Source organism: Pteropus medius, unplaced genomic scaffold (genome assembly GCF_902729225.1).
Source record: "Pteropus medius unplaced genomic scaffold, Ma_sr-lr_union100, whole genome shotgun sequence".
NCBI classification, from domain to species: domain Eukaryota; kingdom Metazoa; phylum Chordata; class Mammalia; order Chiroptera; family Pteropodidae; genus Pteropus; species Pteropus medius.
The window spans coordinates 491,495-510,241 of NW_024344436.1; the positions used below are offsets into that span (position 1 = coordinate 491,495).

Consider the following 18,747-nt stretch of genomic DNA (forward strand, 5'->3'; position numbering starts at 1 on the left):
AAATGTTGCACTATTAAACATGTTATCTGAAACATAAAATTTAATTCAAGATAAGGGAACCTGTCACCCTTTTGGAGTTTTAGTCTAATTTTATATTTTAATAATGCAAAATTCACTTAATACAGCTGAGATAAGGCATAATTTTTGACATGTCCTGCAATATGTTATTTAATAAGGTTCCTAAAAGGATACTGGGATGACCTCTAGAACTCTTATGTCAGTCACTTTTCTTCATTACTGTTATAGCACCTGCTGCCAATTGCAGGAATTTCAGTATATTATCACATGCTGTCATTTGCCTTTGGAAAGTAGTTCTGACAAATGGAAGATGAAAATTTAGCAACTATAAGTGGTAAACCACATCCTTTGTGTCAGATAAAATACCTCCTGGGGTATTTTTATGGTTTCGCCAAAGCAATGATTTTGTCTATTTTCAATGAAATGTGAGTTTCCTTGAGCATAGCAGCATGCTAGTGCCTTGAAGGATATTTCTTGATTACCCTATATCTCAATTTATATCATTTAAATTTCAAACAGCAAAACTACCAAGTGAGTCAAAACATTTGAAGCTTAGACAAATGAAAACTCAAGGGCCTTTAAGAATACTATATTTTATTTGAAACGCATTATTCTGAAATATAAACCTTTGGTGGGACTTAGAGAACAAAATTAAGACACCATATATTTTTGGGAACAACTAGGTAAAGTTCCGGTAAAAACTTAAATAAGCAGTGTTAATGGGGAATAAGTGCAAATTATGTTGAGATAAATTAAACAGTATGGTTTGTAATAGCGTGATATTGGTATAACCTTCATGAGAAAAATTTGCCCCCATAGACCCAAGAATTCAAAAATAAAAAGGTGATCAGGACAAGGTGAATTCTCCCTGATTTGGGAGTCAAGTCCTACACAGAGAGAAAGTCCTTGAGGGTTCTTGACAGCATGCAGGAAAGGATTCAAGCACAAGCCAGAGTCGAGTTAAAAGGAAAGCTTTTTAAAGAAGGAATAACGCTCCACAGACAGAGCATGGTCTCCTTTCAAAGGCAGAGAATGAGAGAGACTGAAAGGGCCAGAGAGGGCTGGAGAGAGACAAGAGGGACAGACCGAGAATCAGAGAGTAAGTGAGTAAGAGGGAGATAGGGAGGGAGACAAGAGAGGAGGAGAGAGACCTAGACCTTGAGTGTTCAGGAAATTCAGTTTATATATCATTCTTAGTTTCTATGAATTACCGTTTAAAGACTTTGTTTACCTCCTTTCCTTTGATGGTATGGGTATGCAATGTTAGTTAATAGCATGGTAGCAATCCCAGCCTTTGTTCTCTAGGTTGCCTAGTCTGGCTGAAGGGACTGAATGATTGGTTTATTTTGTGGAGGGTACAACTTAAAGACTGTTTTCCCTTCGTGGTAGGTAAATAGTTGGTTAGTAATCCCAGTAGGACTCTTCCTTTGTTCTGTAGATTTCTCATGGTCTGACAGCAGCACTGTTGCAGGCACTGAATGCAACTTGATTTAACAATTAATCTTACATTAAAAAGAAGATGGTAATTTTTCTTCTCTCAGGTTCCCAGAGCTCTGTGCCAAGAAATTGTAACTTCCCACATGTGTTACATACACCACGGTTTTGCTTCCATTTCCCATGGTGAAGGTCTTATTTGTACAGTATTTCAGGCAACTGGGTAGAGAGTATAGTTGATAGTAATATTACCATTTTCACTCATTCAAGTCTCATATTAACCACATACAGCTAATGAACAGCCCTTTCTGCATTTGGATTGATTGATTCTGAGCTACAGGATTAAAAAATGGCTACTTATAGAATTTTAATACTATTTATTTAGGAATGCTATTTCTTTTACTTGAATTATTGATCATTTCAGAAAGTAAAAGCATATCATTTTGGGGGGGCTTAATTTTTGTGCTTGTTTCTTTTGTATGTAAATATGTGATCATTATACAGCTGGGCTGTCATATAAATAAAATCAACCGAAGAACATCTAATGTTGATTCTAGGATCTGATCTCAGGAAATCTAGTAGGTCTGTGTGGGGCGTGGGAGACCCTGTATTATTTTTAAACCTATTCAAGTGATTCTGATGCCCAGTTAAGTTTAGGGGCCAGTCATAGCATGTTTATGGTCTTCTTACATACATCTGAGGAACTAACTCTGGCTTTTGGTTTACATAAAAGGCACTAAGATGAGTAGGGCATAAATAGCTCTTCTGTTGTGTTAGCTGTCCAGTATTTTTGATGGTAGTAATTTTATTCTGTAGTAAGGATTGAAAGATCTGACCGTTCATAAAGGCGTATATAATAAATATTAATATTGGTTTTAAAACATTTTTCTACAGTGTTTTTGTTATAATGTAATATATGTATTTTCAAAAATCTGTGGTTTTACAAATCATGCACTAAAAAGGTATGGTAAAAATTAGGTTACACAAATAACTAAAAATCTATACAAATCTATGGTTTTGTATCCAGAGCACTAATAAAAGCAGTAACACTCCTAATTATAATAATAGCACAGTTAAAAAAGATGTGTCATTGTTAATAAGTAAAGAAGTATGCTGTAAATATAGAATTTTACTTTTAAAAGAAGATGATGGTTGCTTGATAGAAAGAGGTGTAATGAAGTGTTGAGACTGTTGAATTACAGAGACAAAGGCGAAGTACGGAAAAAAATAAGAAAGTACCATGCAAAAAGCTTTACCAAATTGAACGAGCAACAAAGGGCCATGAATGGGCATCATCTTTAATACAGTGATCCTCTGCATTATATTGTATTCTTCTTATGGTAGTGAACTTTGTGTTAAACTGGATGTACCTGCCTGAAAACATTAATGTATGGGAAAAATTATTCTATATAATCTGAATTATATTGACACATTCTCCTATTTACCAACCTCATATGAATAAAGTCATGTTACGGAAATGTGCTGTAGCAGAAGAGATCATACTTAGTGACCATTTTGGGTGATAGTTTAGTGATTAAGTGCATAATGTTTGGACTCAGACATCCAGCTCTCACCTTGGGCAGATGACTTAATGTCCTCATGCCTGTTTCTCTCGTATTTTTAAAAGTATTTGAAAGTGTTTTTGGAAGTATTATGTAGGAAAACAAAAAGGAGAATGCTTTGGATTGGGGAATAATTTGAAAATTTCTTGGTGGAGGAGGTTTTTTAGCTGTCCTTTCTTAGATAACCTGAGAGGTAAGTACCATTTATAAGTTGTGTGACCTTGGGCAAGACTCAGTGTTCTTGTACGTAATACAGGGACAGTGTTTCCTTGATCACATCACTAGGTTTTTGTGGGTATCAGAATTACAGTGAGATACTCTGTGAAAATTTACCATACAGTTGTCAGATAGAGAAAGGAAATGCGAATTTCTAGAGTTTAGTTTACTAGCTAACTTCAGAATAGATGGTCTTCAAGAGTTTTTCTAACCTTGAGAGTTTTCAAATCTTTGAAATTCCTATAAGTGCTATTGGTTGTTTCAAGTTATTTATGTTCTCTGGCACAAGTATTTCTCTGGCCCTTCATTCTTTTCAGCGGTTAATAGCACTAGATAGTCAATTAGGTAAATGCTCCCAGTTTCAGAGATGATAGCCTAACAAAAATGTCAACAACACCATAGGAATTGCTCCCATATTGATGTACAACCAGGAGACATGCAGAGTTGAGCATTTTCACCTTGGTGTCATTTCCAAAATGTTTTGAGAAAGGTATTGGTACTCTTGCTGATATCCCCAGAGGTTCTGGTTAATGATTTATGTCTGTTTCTTTTTGCCTTATTTTGTCCTCATATTGCCCTTAGCTGACCAGAGACTTCAGTTCATCCAATTCTTCCTCCCTTCCTATCCCTCTTTAAAAATAACTTCTTTTGTGCTACCAATTTCAAGTAAATTAAGGTCTAATTAAAATAATGTTCACCTTAAGGTTCGAATGCTCAGTAAACTTGACAATCTCAAAGATAATTTGTTTTTTAAATTGTTGTTAATCAAAGTAAATCTAAATAGCTTAATAAAGCACAACACATCATTGTTACTAATGAGTGTGTGCATATCCCTGAACTTTTTTGGGTCAAGAAAAGGATTGATAATCTCTGTTTTGAAGCTAACCTTGAAGAAACAGCCTTAATTTTTTTCTTTGGAAAATGATGCTGTAAGTGATCAAACTTTCTTGTATGCTCACTTCTTGGAACATTTTGCATCTGTTTAATGTTAGACTCTGTATTTGTTGAAAGATTATAATGGTTCAATTCTCAATGCTTTTCTTGAAAGTTTAGTTTCCTAAAATCTGTACATTAGGTATAAAATTCTTACCCTTTCCTTGGTTTAATTTTCTTTGTCACTTGTCATCTGCTTTCAAACATGTTGGCGTGCTTTGGAAATAGTAAACTGCTGTGCTGGTCTAAGGTGATATTTTTATTGTACTGACCTGTCTTTTGTATTTTAAATTTGAAAATGACAGAATGGATGGTAATTACTGACTGGTTAGTTGACACTAACAGAAAAAATAGTACATAAAGAATTTTTTTTTCCCATTTGTTCATTTAAGAACTCCTTGCTAGTTGGTAGATTTAGTCGATATTTGTAGAATCTTTTACTGTTTTCACTGTTTTTTGACTAGGACATTCTGATGCACTGGCTAAATAATAACAGTATTTTCTTGGGGGTATAGGCGAGATAGTGTAGTTTTCTTTGGCAAATCTATGACATTTGATATAAACATGTTGGATTTCCAAGCTCATGAAGCTCATAATATATCCCTCTGTGTTACATTATATAAAGAATCCATGTTTTCTCAGATACACAGCCTGTTACAGATGAGTCTTTGACCTTTTGATTCCTTCAATCATTTAGTCTCAAATGTTTAAGAGTTGGCGAACTAAGAATGGGATGTATACTAGAATGAGATGTTTAGTATTCTAGAATGGGATGTTTCTGCATTTCAACTGTTTTCACATAATTGATGATTTATTCTGAGATATCAGTGTATCTTCTTCCTGCCCAAGTAGAATTGATTAATAATGTTTCTGTTCTCTACTTTGAGAATGTTCCATAATTCATGAAGCTTTTATGTTGTCTTTCTAAAGTAGTAGGAACTAATGAGAGGCAAACATATTGGTTAGAGTCTTAGTATTAATCATAGATTGTTTAGATGTGTGCAGGTATTGCCATTGTCCTTAGAAGATTGTGTAGGAGGACATAGAAATGTCACAGATGGCAGTGGAAGATGCAAGAGAAGAGCCCATTTAGGTTAGAAGTCAAACAACACTTGAAACCTCTTAATACGTTGTACCATAGGTAGCTGCCCCACTTTTACCTGGTTAAGTCATTGTAAGAATATATTATCTGTGGCCTTTTGGTTACTTTTTTCTTTGTATTTTCTATCATTTTACTATTTTGCTATTCATTTGATTTATATTCATTTTAGAAGGCTGGTAGATAAGGCACAAAACATCAAATTAAAGCATTCAATATAGCTTTTAAGAATTAATGCCTATAAGGGAAATATTACTGCTAGAGGAACCTGTAGAACAATGACATTGGAAAATAATCAGCAAGATCCAGAATGTTAGAGATTATATAAGACCTATTGTTTTCCAACAAATATGTTACAGATAAAGAAGGAGAGGAAAACTTTATATCACAAGAGACTTAAGAGATCTCTTAGTTAAAATATTATGTATGGGCTTTCTGCTTCAAACAGGCCAGCTGTTAAAAAAAAAAAAGGTTCCTGGCAACTGGAAAACTTTGTACACTGCCTGGATATTTGCGATATTAAGGGATTATTGCTTCATATCTTTAAGACGATATTTTAATAATTTAAAAAAGTTCTTATGACAATTTTGATTTCTAAAGGAATGGATCTAAAACATAAGTTCATGAAACATCTTTTATTATATCTTCCTTTTTTTTAGCGTTTATTATAGTTATTGTATCACATACATTCTTTATATATACTGTTCCATTTGATCACTTTGATTGCAATATGATTAGCATGGTTATTCTGTTCAGATGAGGAAATTGAACTTCAGAAGTCCTAATTACTTAAGGTTATAAGTACGGTTATACGGCACAGAAGGAATTTGAATTATTTGAGCTTCATTAAATTAAAAAATGCCCAACATTATTTCTAAAATGGAAACCATGGATATTCAAAAGTACTACTTTGTATATTTAACTTGAATACCACTTATAATAGTGAAACAGTAGTTTAATGAATTGCATATCAGTAAGCAATTCAGTTTCTAAACCTGTTTATCTCTACCACAAAGGAATAGTAGTATAATTTGAAGATTCTGAACTGAAACTTAAAAAAATAGCTTTATTATTTTACAAATACTGTTTGAGACATCATAAAATATACTTTGCATTTGTTATATCTTTTGAAAATGTCAAATGAAAAGCACCCAGATAATAACATTAATGTCTGGCTCCAGCAAAATCAAAAGAAATAGGCAAAAATTCAATTTCTTGATTAATGTATCATTCAAATCTAAATATGTCTGTGAATGTTTGAAAGAGCTACCTATATTAACTTCTTTTTACTTCTCTATTATATTTTACTCTTCAAAAATTTCACATTATTATAATTTTTGCAATTGATAAATTTTATCAGAACAAATTTTTATAACAAAAGATAATGGGAAAAATGTCTGTTTCCTGAAATAAATTTAAATGAGCAGGTAGGAACTTAATTCTCCTTTCTAGGAAAATGAAACATAAGAATTACTGATACTAGGAGTAGAAATATACTTCTTTTAGATCAGAATAATATATCTCAGATTAATGTTTAGAGGAATGGGTATACCTTTTATTATTTAAGGAAAGAATGAGTGTGATTTGAGAAAAAGGCTTCTAATTTTATAAGTAGTTGAATGTTCTCTAAAACTTAACTAGTTATTGTTGACTCCCACTTTTACCATGTCACCCGCCATGGGTGATGGCGTGGGAGCACACAGTATAAGATAAGCAGCAGGCTGCTAAAATTATTTCCATCTCAGATCAACACATAGTAGAGTGAGCTATCCAGGTAAGGATACCAGTAGGTAAAAGGATAGATTGAAAACATTCAATTTATTGACATTATTTTCAAGTAGTTTAGTTGGAGAAACTCTAATAAGTTTATGTACTACCCTGAACTTTTTAAGTATGCAGGCTTAGCACAGCCTAATCTATCCATCTATCAATCATAGCCCTAATTTTACCCCATAGTTATTTCATCCTGGACCCTCCCAGACTTCTTCCCTGATTTTTCACTGAGATGGAGTCTAGTTAGATCATTTGTTTCCTTCCTGATTATTATTCATTAAACTTATATTTAGCAATTTCTTTGCAGTATTATTAACATAAGGAGGGGGTCGAGGTTAAGTGGTAAGCAGAAATACTGTATATACAGTTCAGTTTCTGCCAAGACTGCAATTTTTCTAGGGCCCTACATTTATAAAAGTAATGTATCTTTCTTGCTCTTTAGCTCACTGACTATGGCATATTTAATCCAAATTCTAGCTCAGCAACTATTTCCTTTAATTCAACATTATATTAAAAGATACTCAGCCTTTATTATCTTTACAAGACCTTTTACCAAATCAGCTGTGGCATAATTAAGTTTTAATTTTCAGTGCTATACTTTTACATTCATTAACTGTGGTCCAGTTCCTTCCTTTAGTCCTATAGATTTACTCAGATAGAAATAGTTTTACTATCAAGTGGCCATTTAAAAATATGTCTGACTGTCAAATTTTATTACTTTTTGCCAGTGTTGTAATTTAACCACTATAAGTAGATGCTGTATTTTAATGGCCTTTAACCTATTGCTAGAAGAAGTAAAACTTTTTTCAGACTTTACCTTTATACGTTAACAATTATATAGTTTTGATTTATTTTATCTGTAGATTGAAAGCAAAAATAAGTACTCCCTCAGATTAGTGAGAATTTCCTGAGATCTCTAGATCCTAATGTGTCTGGTAAAGCAAGTGTTTCTGTTTTGTTATTTATTGAATCAGCCAATGGAATACTGAAGTTAACACAACTTGGTCGTTGTATGTATCCATGGCTATGTAGATGTGTGAGTTGTTCTATGTAGCCTCCGACTAATTTCCTTTAGTAGAATATGTTAATGTTGATAGTAAGTTCTTTTTTTTTTCCCCTCTGTGTGAAAGCATATTGAGCCTCTTGAGTGTTGGAACAAAGTATTACTGGGGTGGAATTTGTGAACTTTTGAAAAAGAAAGTGATGTGGGTATGAATTTGACAATAAGTAGGTGTAGTTTCTGCACTTTTAGTCATAGTATGGGCATTAAATTTCTTTATTAATGGGGTACAAATACCATGGATTTTGTCCTTCATAGGTTGAGATGGGAAATATGTAGAGAAGAGGATTAAATTCATATTAACTCCTGATGATCAGGTTATAAGCCAGTCCGGAATAAAAGGAGTTAAAACAATTCTATGGTCTCCAGGAATAGAGTTCCTCTTTCAGCTTCATAGCCTCAGTGATTGACTCTGCTTCGTTCTTTTCTTGTCTCCTTCTATGCAATACCTTTTGCTTCTGCTAGATTTTCATTAGTTACTGAAGAAGGGCATGGAAAACAGAACACATGTTGATTTTGAAGTTAAAAACATTTAAAATTTTAGACAATATAGTCCAAACTGAGAACAAGTCTTGGAAGGTCTGCCTTGGTGCATATATGTCAGGTTGGTGGAAGAGATTAGACAGACTGCCTTCAGTGTTCTGTGTAAGAATAGTGTTTACAGTTCACTTTTTCGTGTTTGAAAGGGCTTGAGGAAGTGAGGTAAATCAAATACCATAATAACAGCAAAAGAAATGATTAAAAGGAAAGGTAAATAGATGAATGGAAACACATTAAGAATTGGTATTGTTTAGAAGAAAAAGAAGACCTACGTAATTGGATTTAAAAATCTGATTCTTTATTGAGGGAGGGAGATAAAAGAGTATGTTTAAAATTAGTTTTTTTTTTTTTTGTAACAGTTATATGTGCATGATATAGTGAAAAACTGTCTCCTTCTCATTCTTCTTCTCTAGCTATATCGTTTTCTTTGAAGACAAGAACTGTCACTGGTACTGTCCTTCTGTAGATATTCTGCACAGATGTAGTCATACGTGTTTTTTCTTCCTCTTGGAAATGTGAATTGCAGCATTTTATATATACTATTTTACACCTTTATCTCTTTCTTCTTTGCTTAGTAGTGTGCCTTAGGGTTTGTTCCATATCATGACCAATAGGTGCTGCCTTGTGTTTCTCATTTACCCAACTGTATAACATGCCATTCTATAAATATTCCATAATTTAATTATCTAGTTTTCTTTTAATGAGCAAGTTAGGTTGTTCTTGCTATGCTATTTCGCATATAAAGTTTACTACAATGAATATATCCGTTTCTTATTTCCACATATGAAAATAAGATAATTTTCTAGAAGGGGAATTGCTGGGCCAAAAATATGTGCATTTTGAATTTTGCTAGAGTTTGCCAAATTACTTTGCGCAGAGGTTATACCAATTTATATTCCCACTAACAGTGTATTTTTGTTTTCCCAAATCTTATTCTAAACAGTTTGTTCAAACCTTTTAAAATCTTTGCCTGATAGAATAAAAAAAGCATCTTATTATATATATATTTTTTTGCTTATGAGTGAAGCTAATTACTTTTTATTATATTTTAAGGTTCTTTCATATTTTTCTATTATTATTCTGTTTATTTCTTTGTCTGTTAATCTTTTGGATTGTCGGGTCTTAAATATTTGTAGAAACTCATTATATGTTAAGGAAATAACCCTGTGTTAAATGTTCCAAATATTTTTTCTCAATTACTTACTTTTGACTTTGCTCTTGAATTTTTTTGTTGTTGTTAGAGAAGATTTTAACATTGGTTTGTAGCAAATGTATCATCTTTTATGGTTTGAGGGCTTCTTAAAATTATACTTAGGACTTTCCTACTGTGAGATGATAAAAGCTTTCCTGTGATTTTCTTTTATGATTTTATTTTTACATTTAAATCTTTGATCTATTTATTTTATTGGCTGGAGTGAGGAAGGGATTAAATTTTATTCTATCTTTTTAGACGATAGAGGATTTATGGCATAGAGAGATCTCAACAATTCTTTAATTTTTTAAATGATTTTTTTAGGCCAGAATTTCCTATTGATTTGTCTTGAGTGAAAATTATTAGACTGGCAAAATATCTCTGTGTAAATTGTTCAGGAATTTTTTCAAAATTGCTGCTATCAAGAAAACTGTTTCTAAATCTATTCCCAAGCTTGACAACAAATTTTGTTCCTAACAGTAATACATTTAATGACCATAGTCAGTAGATTAAAACTATACATAGTTTTGAAGCAGCAAGATTAAAACAGTAACACATTATGTAAATTATAATTTATAGAAAAGATAAAAGTATAAATACAGTTGACTAGAAGGTTTATTTTTATTATTTCCAAGTATGAAAATTCAAAGGTATTCCGGTGGATGCCTTTTAAACGATTTTATCTGGTCAGATTTAATAGAATATCAGGGCTGAGCGGTTTGCTGCTACTCAGTAAAAAACAGATACCCATGAATATCTGACATGTCAACAGTTGGTACCAACATGGCTGTTTTCTAAGTAACAGTTTTGTTGTTGTCAATGTTATATGGATACTGTACTTTTCACTCAATACCCAGAAAGTCATTTTATTGCTGCCATTGGAGTCTGTAGTTTAAATTATGTGTAAAAATGTTGCATGTTTTTTATTTGAAGAAATTGTCAGTGTCTTTTAACTTAAGATACTTACTTTTTTCTTTAAGTCCATGGACAAGCCTGGCAGTGAATGTCCTACTTTGGATACCTGAGCAAAGGTGTATAGAGGAGTTCTTACTGAGGGGAAAGAAAGATGGGTGTAATATTAGAAAGCATGAAGTTGGGCAGGTCCCTAGACTTATATTCTCTGTAGATTGTCATCTTCCTTAACTGTAAAATCTATAACTGTGTGCCTCTCATTGTCGTTGGCCCGGGAGAACTTTACATATAGTGTTATCCTTTCTAGTTTTCTGTTTACTTAAGTTTGAGATAGCAAAAAAGCTATAAACAAGAAAAGCCTGCATTTTGAAAACATCTATTTTCAACTTGAAACTTTGAGAAGAGAAAAATAGTGATTAAATAAATAATAAATAATTAGTGAAAAATCACCTTTATTTGGGTTCTGTGTTTGGTTATGTAGGTCACAAAGCCTGAGTCAGTGGGAGGGGTCTAGATGTTACAGGTGTAGCAGTCAGATGAAGTGAGTGTGCTATGTATGATTTCCTGTCCTTACCTCAACTGTAATTAAGCTAGCGCGTAATAGACTGTGGCCCAGCATGATCACATATCACTTGTGTATCGGCCACACACCTGAGTGTACATAAATAGAGCTGAACCACCTGGACATTGGTGTTCTTTATTCCATGCCTTGGGGTTTAAATTTTTGAACACAAGATGGAGACCGAAAGTGAGAACAGCACTTTAGGAGATGACAGTGTCTTTTGGTCGGATTCTGAAATTATCACCCAGGTGACTGACAGTGAAGAGGAAGAAAGGGAAGAAAATTTCAGGTAATTATTGAATTCCTAGTTCTCTCTCACCTTTGTCCCTTCATTCACCCCCACCATTCCCCTTCCCATCTTCTGTGTTTTAATCTCTTTTCCAGTAAAACTTCTTTCTCTGGGAGAAGGTTTGGTGCTGAAGAGGACATGTTTCTAGTTGTGTATAGCACTCTTCATTCCACAACTTGCCCTGAGCTTGTAAATGCATTCTAAATGACTCGTTAGAACACCAGGAAGAGAAGGTGTTAGACAGGTTTCGTAGTAGCATTTCAGGAATTTCAAGTGGAGACTCATAGTGAACTAACTACTGCCCCTTCTTGTACCTGATTTGTACCTGATAGATTTGATCTGAGTTTGAATATAATAGATTTTTCTTCCTCTTTTCCTTAGAGCGTGCTTGTGCGCATGTGTATGTGTGTGTCTGTGTCTGCTTTGGTGCCTTATTCATGTGTATGAAACAGTTTGATTACCTGCAAATTCATTATTTCATGGCTTTGATCCTTACTCTTGTTTCTGACTTTGTATCTCACTCCCCTTCCCCTTTTGCCAATCTTCCTTGGTTTTGAATCTCTTGCTGTAACTTCATAATTGAAGTTTTTAGAGAATGCCTCCTGATTAAGCAGGTCTCAAAGTTCAGTAGTATTGTTGAAGAAAGAGGTCTTACCCAGCTTGTGAAAATAGAACCTTTTGTTTATTAATTCTGTTGTACTGTTATAAAAATTTAGGAGGCTTTATTTTGGCTTTTCTTTATCAAAGTAGGTTAGCAATTTTTTTGGAGGCATTAACTCTCTTGAAGAAGTTTGTATTACATATTATCACTGCCACCCACATGGGCAATTAAACATCTTTTATAATTTTACCTGTGAGTACTTGGGTAGGTGAACATACTATTATTTTCATCAGATCTTGTCTTTATGTTTAATGTTCAAAAAGAGTGTCTGCCTTTCTCAAGTTAAAGGATTTCTCTATCCACAGATTTTATTTTTAAAGTCCAAGTTAAATGACAAAACAGATTGAATGTTAGAAACTCTTGATAACCCACACTAAACTTGCTAATCAGTGGTTAAAGTGAATAAGAAGTATGTTTTAAATTTCAAAGGAACTATTTATTAGCACATGAAATTTTTGTGTCAACTTTCTTATTCTCCTCATAATTATTTTTTGTATAATTTATAAAGATTCCTCCCTCCCACTCCCGATTACGCTGGCACCCATCTGGCACTTTACTCTCCCCATAATTTTATTAACCTTTCTTTTTTGAATAAGCCACTTCTTTCCCACAATGTGCTGATGTTACATTCCTTAGTTTTTAATATAGTCAATATCATCAACAAGTAGCAGGAATAACATATTTATTTTGTTAGTATGAAAACAGTTTGACCAGTATTAAAATCGTGGAAGTTATTTGGGGATATTTGTCTAAGGAATTTGTTGTTGTAATAGATTTGATACTCTTATCCTCGGTTAACTTGTTAGGAAATAAGAACTTGCCTGGAATTTTCTTTTGACAGTTAAATTTATAAGCAAATCTGTGTAAGATTGAGCTTTTCTTTTGTTCAGGACTACGTGACAGCATTTTCATCCTGAGAAACTGAGATGGTATACACATTATTTTAGGAAACCATGATACCATAGAGCATTTGTTCTGTTTACAGTGATATTTCATGCTGAATATCATAATGGCTCTTCCAAACCACTTATGTCTTTAAAATTTGGTTGTATTTTATTTATAAGAGCAACAAAGAGATCAGGAGATCAGCACACACATTTCATGTAGTGTTTCTCACCTATTCTGCAGTGAGACATGAGGAAATGTGGCAGCAGGGTGCTTTCACAACATTCTGGGCACTGTTCCAGCTGAAATGCCTAGCAGAAAAAAATATGTGTGTGGGTGTCAGAGGTGAAGGGTTGGATAGGAGGAGTTTTAGCCTGCAGATGCTCAAATCTCTCAGTCCAATCTTCACTTGTATCTCTATTGTAATTGATTTTATTTATTTATTTTATGTTTTCCATTTTATTAGTACCTTTTATTTTATTCCTATACGTTTTTCTCTCTTACATTAGATTATTGTAATATGTCAAATGACAGAGATATTTGAGGGTAAATTTAACATTCTTTTTCTGTCACTCTCAAATCCTACCCTTTATTTTAACTAATACCAACAGTTTGTGTATTCTTCTATACACTTTTGTATGTGTGTGTATACTTATCTTTGTTTTTTTATATAGTTGCACTTTTTTAATAGAAATTCGTTTTATTCACTTGACAAAATATATCCTGGAACATCCCTCCAAGTTAATGCTGCTCTAGCTTTTTGTTTGTGATAGCTATAGAATGCTACATTATTTGTACAATATTAATTCAACCTTTCTTTTGATGAACATATATATGTTTCAAGAGTTAGTATTTTTATGCTCTTTTTCTATTTTTAAGGTGTCGGTTACTACAAATAATGGTTTCATAAATATTTTGCATATAGAACCTTGTGCATTGAAACTTTTATGCCTGCATGATAGATTTCTAAAACTAAGATTACTTCTCCAAAGAAAGTGGAGGTTTTTTTTTTTTTTTAAATTTAGTAGCTGTTGCAATTCACATTTGTAGCAATTCACATTTCCACCAAAAATGTATGAGTACCTGTTTATCTATTATCATTTCCAGCAAGACAATGGATTTTAAGTGAGACAAGAAACTTCTGACTTCAGTTAAACTAGATGATTCGATGAACATATTTAAATTTTCTTGGATTGTCTATTGGTTTATAGCGTCTCAGAACTAATGTAGTTCATGCACTTGATTGGTTGATCGGTCACTTTACTCATTCTCTACCTGTGTGTTAGAAGATGTTGCAGCAGTCCAAATAGGTAATAGGTGCTCAGAATATATTTTATGTCTTCTTATTCTTGTTTTTCTTTTACATCTAGAATGATTTACTTCAGTCGCTAAATTCTTCTGGAAGCCCTTAAAGCTATCTCACAGTTTCTTGTTTTTAATACCATGATTGTTACTTTGCCTTCTGTAGAAATTCTTGATTTGGGGATTCCCAGTCAGATTTTCTGAGCCTGGAAGGATAGAAAGGTAGCATTAACAATTAACCATTGACATATATACCAATATCATACCCAGACCTATTTTATGCTCTGTGACTTCTCATAGATATCTCACTCTTAATGATATATCATGTACAGGACCAAAGAAAGGTGTGTATTTTGCAGAAAAAGATTGTATTACTTTGTAACCTTTTGTGTGTGATCCAGAGTAGAGTTTTGCCCCTCCATTCTTCAACTATTAAATATAACTTTCACCGAACATACCCTTATTAGTGTCACACAAATAATATAATTGTAATCAGCATAGTCTGATTTTTGTATCATTTAATGTTACAAAATTTTATTAGTGTCACACAAATAATATAATTGTAATCAGCATAGTCTGATTTTTGTATCATTTAATGTTACAAAATTTTATGCTGTAGTGGAGTATAGCCATTAGCCTAACAATCTTTATAATCTGTGAGACAAATCTTTTTTAATCATGAAGTATCCTAGTATAAGGCTTTCTTGGTATTTCAGTCATTACACTCTTTGTAGTAGAACCCAAGCTGAGCCTTCCTTATATTTATCTGTATGAGGTTTTTGATGTTCAAGAAGGGACTTAGAGCACAGAAACTTTATAAAACTATATGAAAGTTCCTAGTTGTCAGGTTGTTTACATAAAGTTAAAAGTTTAAAAACCTATTTTTCCTTAGCCTTTGCATTCAACTTAAACATTGAACTCACTTAAACAGTCATATATATCTTCAAACTTAGTAAATGAGAATCTCCGAAACATTTAAAGTTCCATTTATAATATGGTCAAATTCTTTTTTTTTTTTTTAAGATATCATGTGACTAGCCAATCAAGGTTACAGTTAGAATAACCAAAACCTTTCTAGATATTTAGCTTTAGAAGTTCTGTTATATACTTTTATTTTTTCATTAATGATTAGCTTCCCTTTCCATGCTCTCATATCACATATGAATTTTCCCCATTATTATTTGAAAGTCAAATAATTTTTTCCACCCAGGTGTGCTGTTTTTTCCCTACCATGACTCTTTGTTTTCTTCTCTACATCTCTTTCTCTTAAGAGCCTTAGAATACTTTTACTTCCTCTTTCTGAGTCTCCTTCTCCCTGGATGAGACTTTTGGTACTCTTATTTATTACCATTCTAGTTTTTTTTTTTTTTTTTGTTGAGATGATGCAATATTTTTTTGTCATTCATTCAGATTTAATTATATAGGCAGACCTCAGAGATATCGTGGGTTTGGTTCCAGACCACTGCAATAAAGTGAATATCTAAGGCGAGTCACATGACTTTTTTGGTTTCCTAGTGCATATAAAAGTTATGTTTATGCTACACTGTAGTCTGTTGCATGAGCAGTAGCATTATGTCTAAAAACAACAACAACAACAACAACAAAAAACAGTGTACATACCTTAATTAAAAACACTTTATTGTTAAAAAAAAATGCTAACTAACATCTGAGATTTTGGCTGGTGTTAATTTCTTTTACTGGTAGAGGCGTCTCGCCTCAATGTGTATGGCTGCTGATGGATCAGTGCGGTGGTTGCTGGAGGTTGGGGTTGCTGTGGCAATTTCTTAAAATAGGACAACAGTGAAGTTTGTTGCATTGATTGACTCTTCCTTTCACCAGTGATTTCTCTGTAAAATGTGATGCTGTTTGACAACATTTTACTCACAGTAGAACTTTTTTCAAAATTAGAGTCAGTCTTCTCAAACTCTTCTGCTTCTTTATCAACTAAGTTTATGTAATATTCTAAACTCTTTGTTCTTATTTTAACAGTCTTCATCACATCTTCACCAGGAGTAGTTTCTGTCTCAAGAAACTTTTTTTTGCTCATCCATAAGAAGCAAGACTTCATCCATTCAGATTTTATCATGAGATTGCAATAATTCATCCACATCTCCAGGCTCCACTCTAATTCTAGTTTTCTTACTCTTTCTGCCACATCTGTAGTTATTTCCTCCATTGAAGTCTTGAACCTCTCAGAGTTATCCATAAGGCTTGATATTTTGACCTCTTTCCATGAATCATGAATGTTCTTAATGGCATCTAGAATGGTGAATCCTTTCTAGAAGGTTTTCAATTTATTTTTAGTCCTGCTTCATCAGAGGAATTATTATCTATGGCAGCTATAGCCCTACAAAATGTGTTTCTTAAATAATAAGACTTGAAAGGCAAAAATTGCTTCTTAATCCATTGGGTTGCAGAATGGATGTCGTGTTAGTAGGCATGAAAACAACATTAATCTCATTGTATATCTCTATGAGTGCTCTTTGATGACTGGGTACATTGCCAAATAGCAGTAATATTTTGAAAGGCATCTTATTTTCTGAGCAGTAGGTCTCAATAGTGGGCTTAAAATATTGAGTAAACCATGTTGTAAACAGATGTGCTGTCATCTGGTCTTTGTTGTTCTATTTATAGAGCACAGGCAGAGTAGATTTATTTGAGGGCCTTGGTATTTTTGGAATGGTAAATGAACATGGTCTTCATCTTAAAGTCACAGGTGCATTAGCCCCTAACAAGAGAGTCAGCCTGACCTTTAAAACGTTAAAGCCAGGCATTGGCATCTCGTCTCTAGCTATGAAAGTCCTACATGGCATCTTATTCCTTTAAGATGTTTCATGTACATTGAAAATCTGCTGTTTATTGTAGCTGCTTTCATTATCTTAGCTAGATCTTCTGGATAACTTGCTGCAGCTTCTATATTAGCACTTGCTGCTTCACCTTGCACTTTTATGTTATAGACACATCTTCTTTCCTTAAGCCTCATGAACCAGCCTCTGCTAGCATCAAACTTTTCTTTTGTAGCTTCCTCACCAGGGAAGTTCGTCTGATAACTGAGAGGGCTACTAAGTGACTAATGGGCTGTGAGCACTTATGGCATGGAGACGCTGGAACCAAAGGATGATTCACATCCCTGGTGGAATGGAATGGGATGACACAAAATATCATCATGCTGCTCAGAATGAAGTGCAGTTTAAAACTTATGAGTTATTTATTTATCATATTTTCCATTTAATATTTTTGGACTGCTGTTGACCATGGGTAACTGAAATAGTGGAAAGTCTACTGTCATAATCAACTTAGGTTATTGTCTTTCTTCAATTTTGCAGCTTTATTCATTCAGTGAACATGTTCTGTGTATTCTGACTAAACAGAATTTATGCTTTTAACTGCTAAGCTGAATATCTGCCCTGCTTTGCTTCCTTCCCCCTAAGCGTTTCCTTTAGTAGTCCTGTGATACATGTAGCTTCTGCCTTGCTTCTCTTGGGTACAGATACCCACATTAGGAGATCTAGTCCTTCTAATTGTTACATTACTTTACAAGTAATTTCCCAGTTTTTATTAATTGCTTGGGGGCAGATATCTTTTTTGTTGTGGAAAGAACCTCCTTGAACCTTGTTTTTTTCTTTTTTGGTTTACAAACTGTATAATTTCACTTGTTTTTTGTCTTCCAGAAGTCTGTCAAGATTTCTGCCTTGCTGATCCCATCCATACTATTCTCTTAAGGGTTTGCTTTTATTTAGCTTACTGACTTTTCAAAGACTTGGAGGAGAAGGAGAGATGTGTTCCTCAACATATGTGCAGTCTTGAATTGGAAGTCCATTGGTAGTTTCATTGCGGCTTTTGAGAGGGATCTTGAGGGAGAATCTTGGTGTCTGTTGCCCAGTCCAGTGGGTCTCTTCAGTTGCTTCAGTGTCTTTTCAAGCTGGAAAGTGGAGTCTTCCAAGAGAAAGTGGCCTACCAAACCCATAGTGACTGAGATGTGTTAATGCATTTCAGGTTTTCCTAACTGCAACACAGGGCTAATAATATTGTCACAGTAACCGGTTAGAAGATAAAATGGAAGAAAAGGTGCTGCTTTTGTTTTTTTTAAAGAGCGACAAAGAAGAGTATAGAAATAAACCTAGTAAGGAACTCTAAGAGCTATCTGAAAAAAAATGTAAAACATTACTGAAGGACATAAAAAACTTTGGAACATATGAAAAGATATTCCTTGTTCATAACTGGGAATATTCAACACCATGAAGATGTTAATTTATTATAAATTTAATTAGATATTAAAAATGCTTTTTAAAAAATAATCTAGATAAAT

The 18,747-nt window shown here is 33.5% G+C and overlaps 1 protein-coding gene across 3 annotated transcripts in view; it reads left to right on the forward strand.

The window, feature by feature from the left end:
• ARHGAP32 (Rho GTPase activating protein 32) overlaps positions 1-18,747 on the forward strand; it is a 277,299-nt gene that overhangs the window by 78,372 nt on the left and 180,180 nt on the right. The window contains exon 1 of one of the 3 annotated variants that reach the window (XM_039872716.1): positions 11,219-11,590. The exons of the other annotated variants lie outside the window; for them this stretch is intronic. Coding sequence (XP_039728650.1) covers positions 11,475-11,590 — 116 coding nt within the window. The 5' untranslated portion in view covers positions 11,219-11,474. Of the gene's footprint in view, positions 1-11,218; positions 11,591-18,747 lie in introns of those variants that run through there. 3 annotated transcript variants of the gene reach the window in all.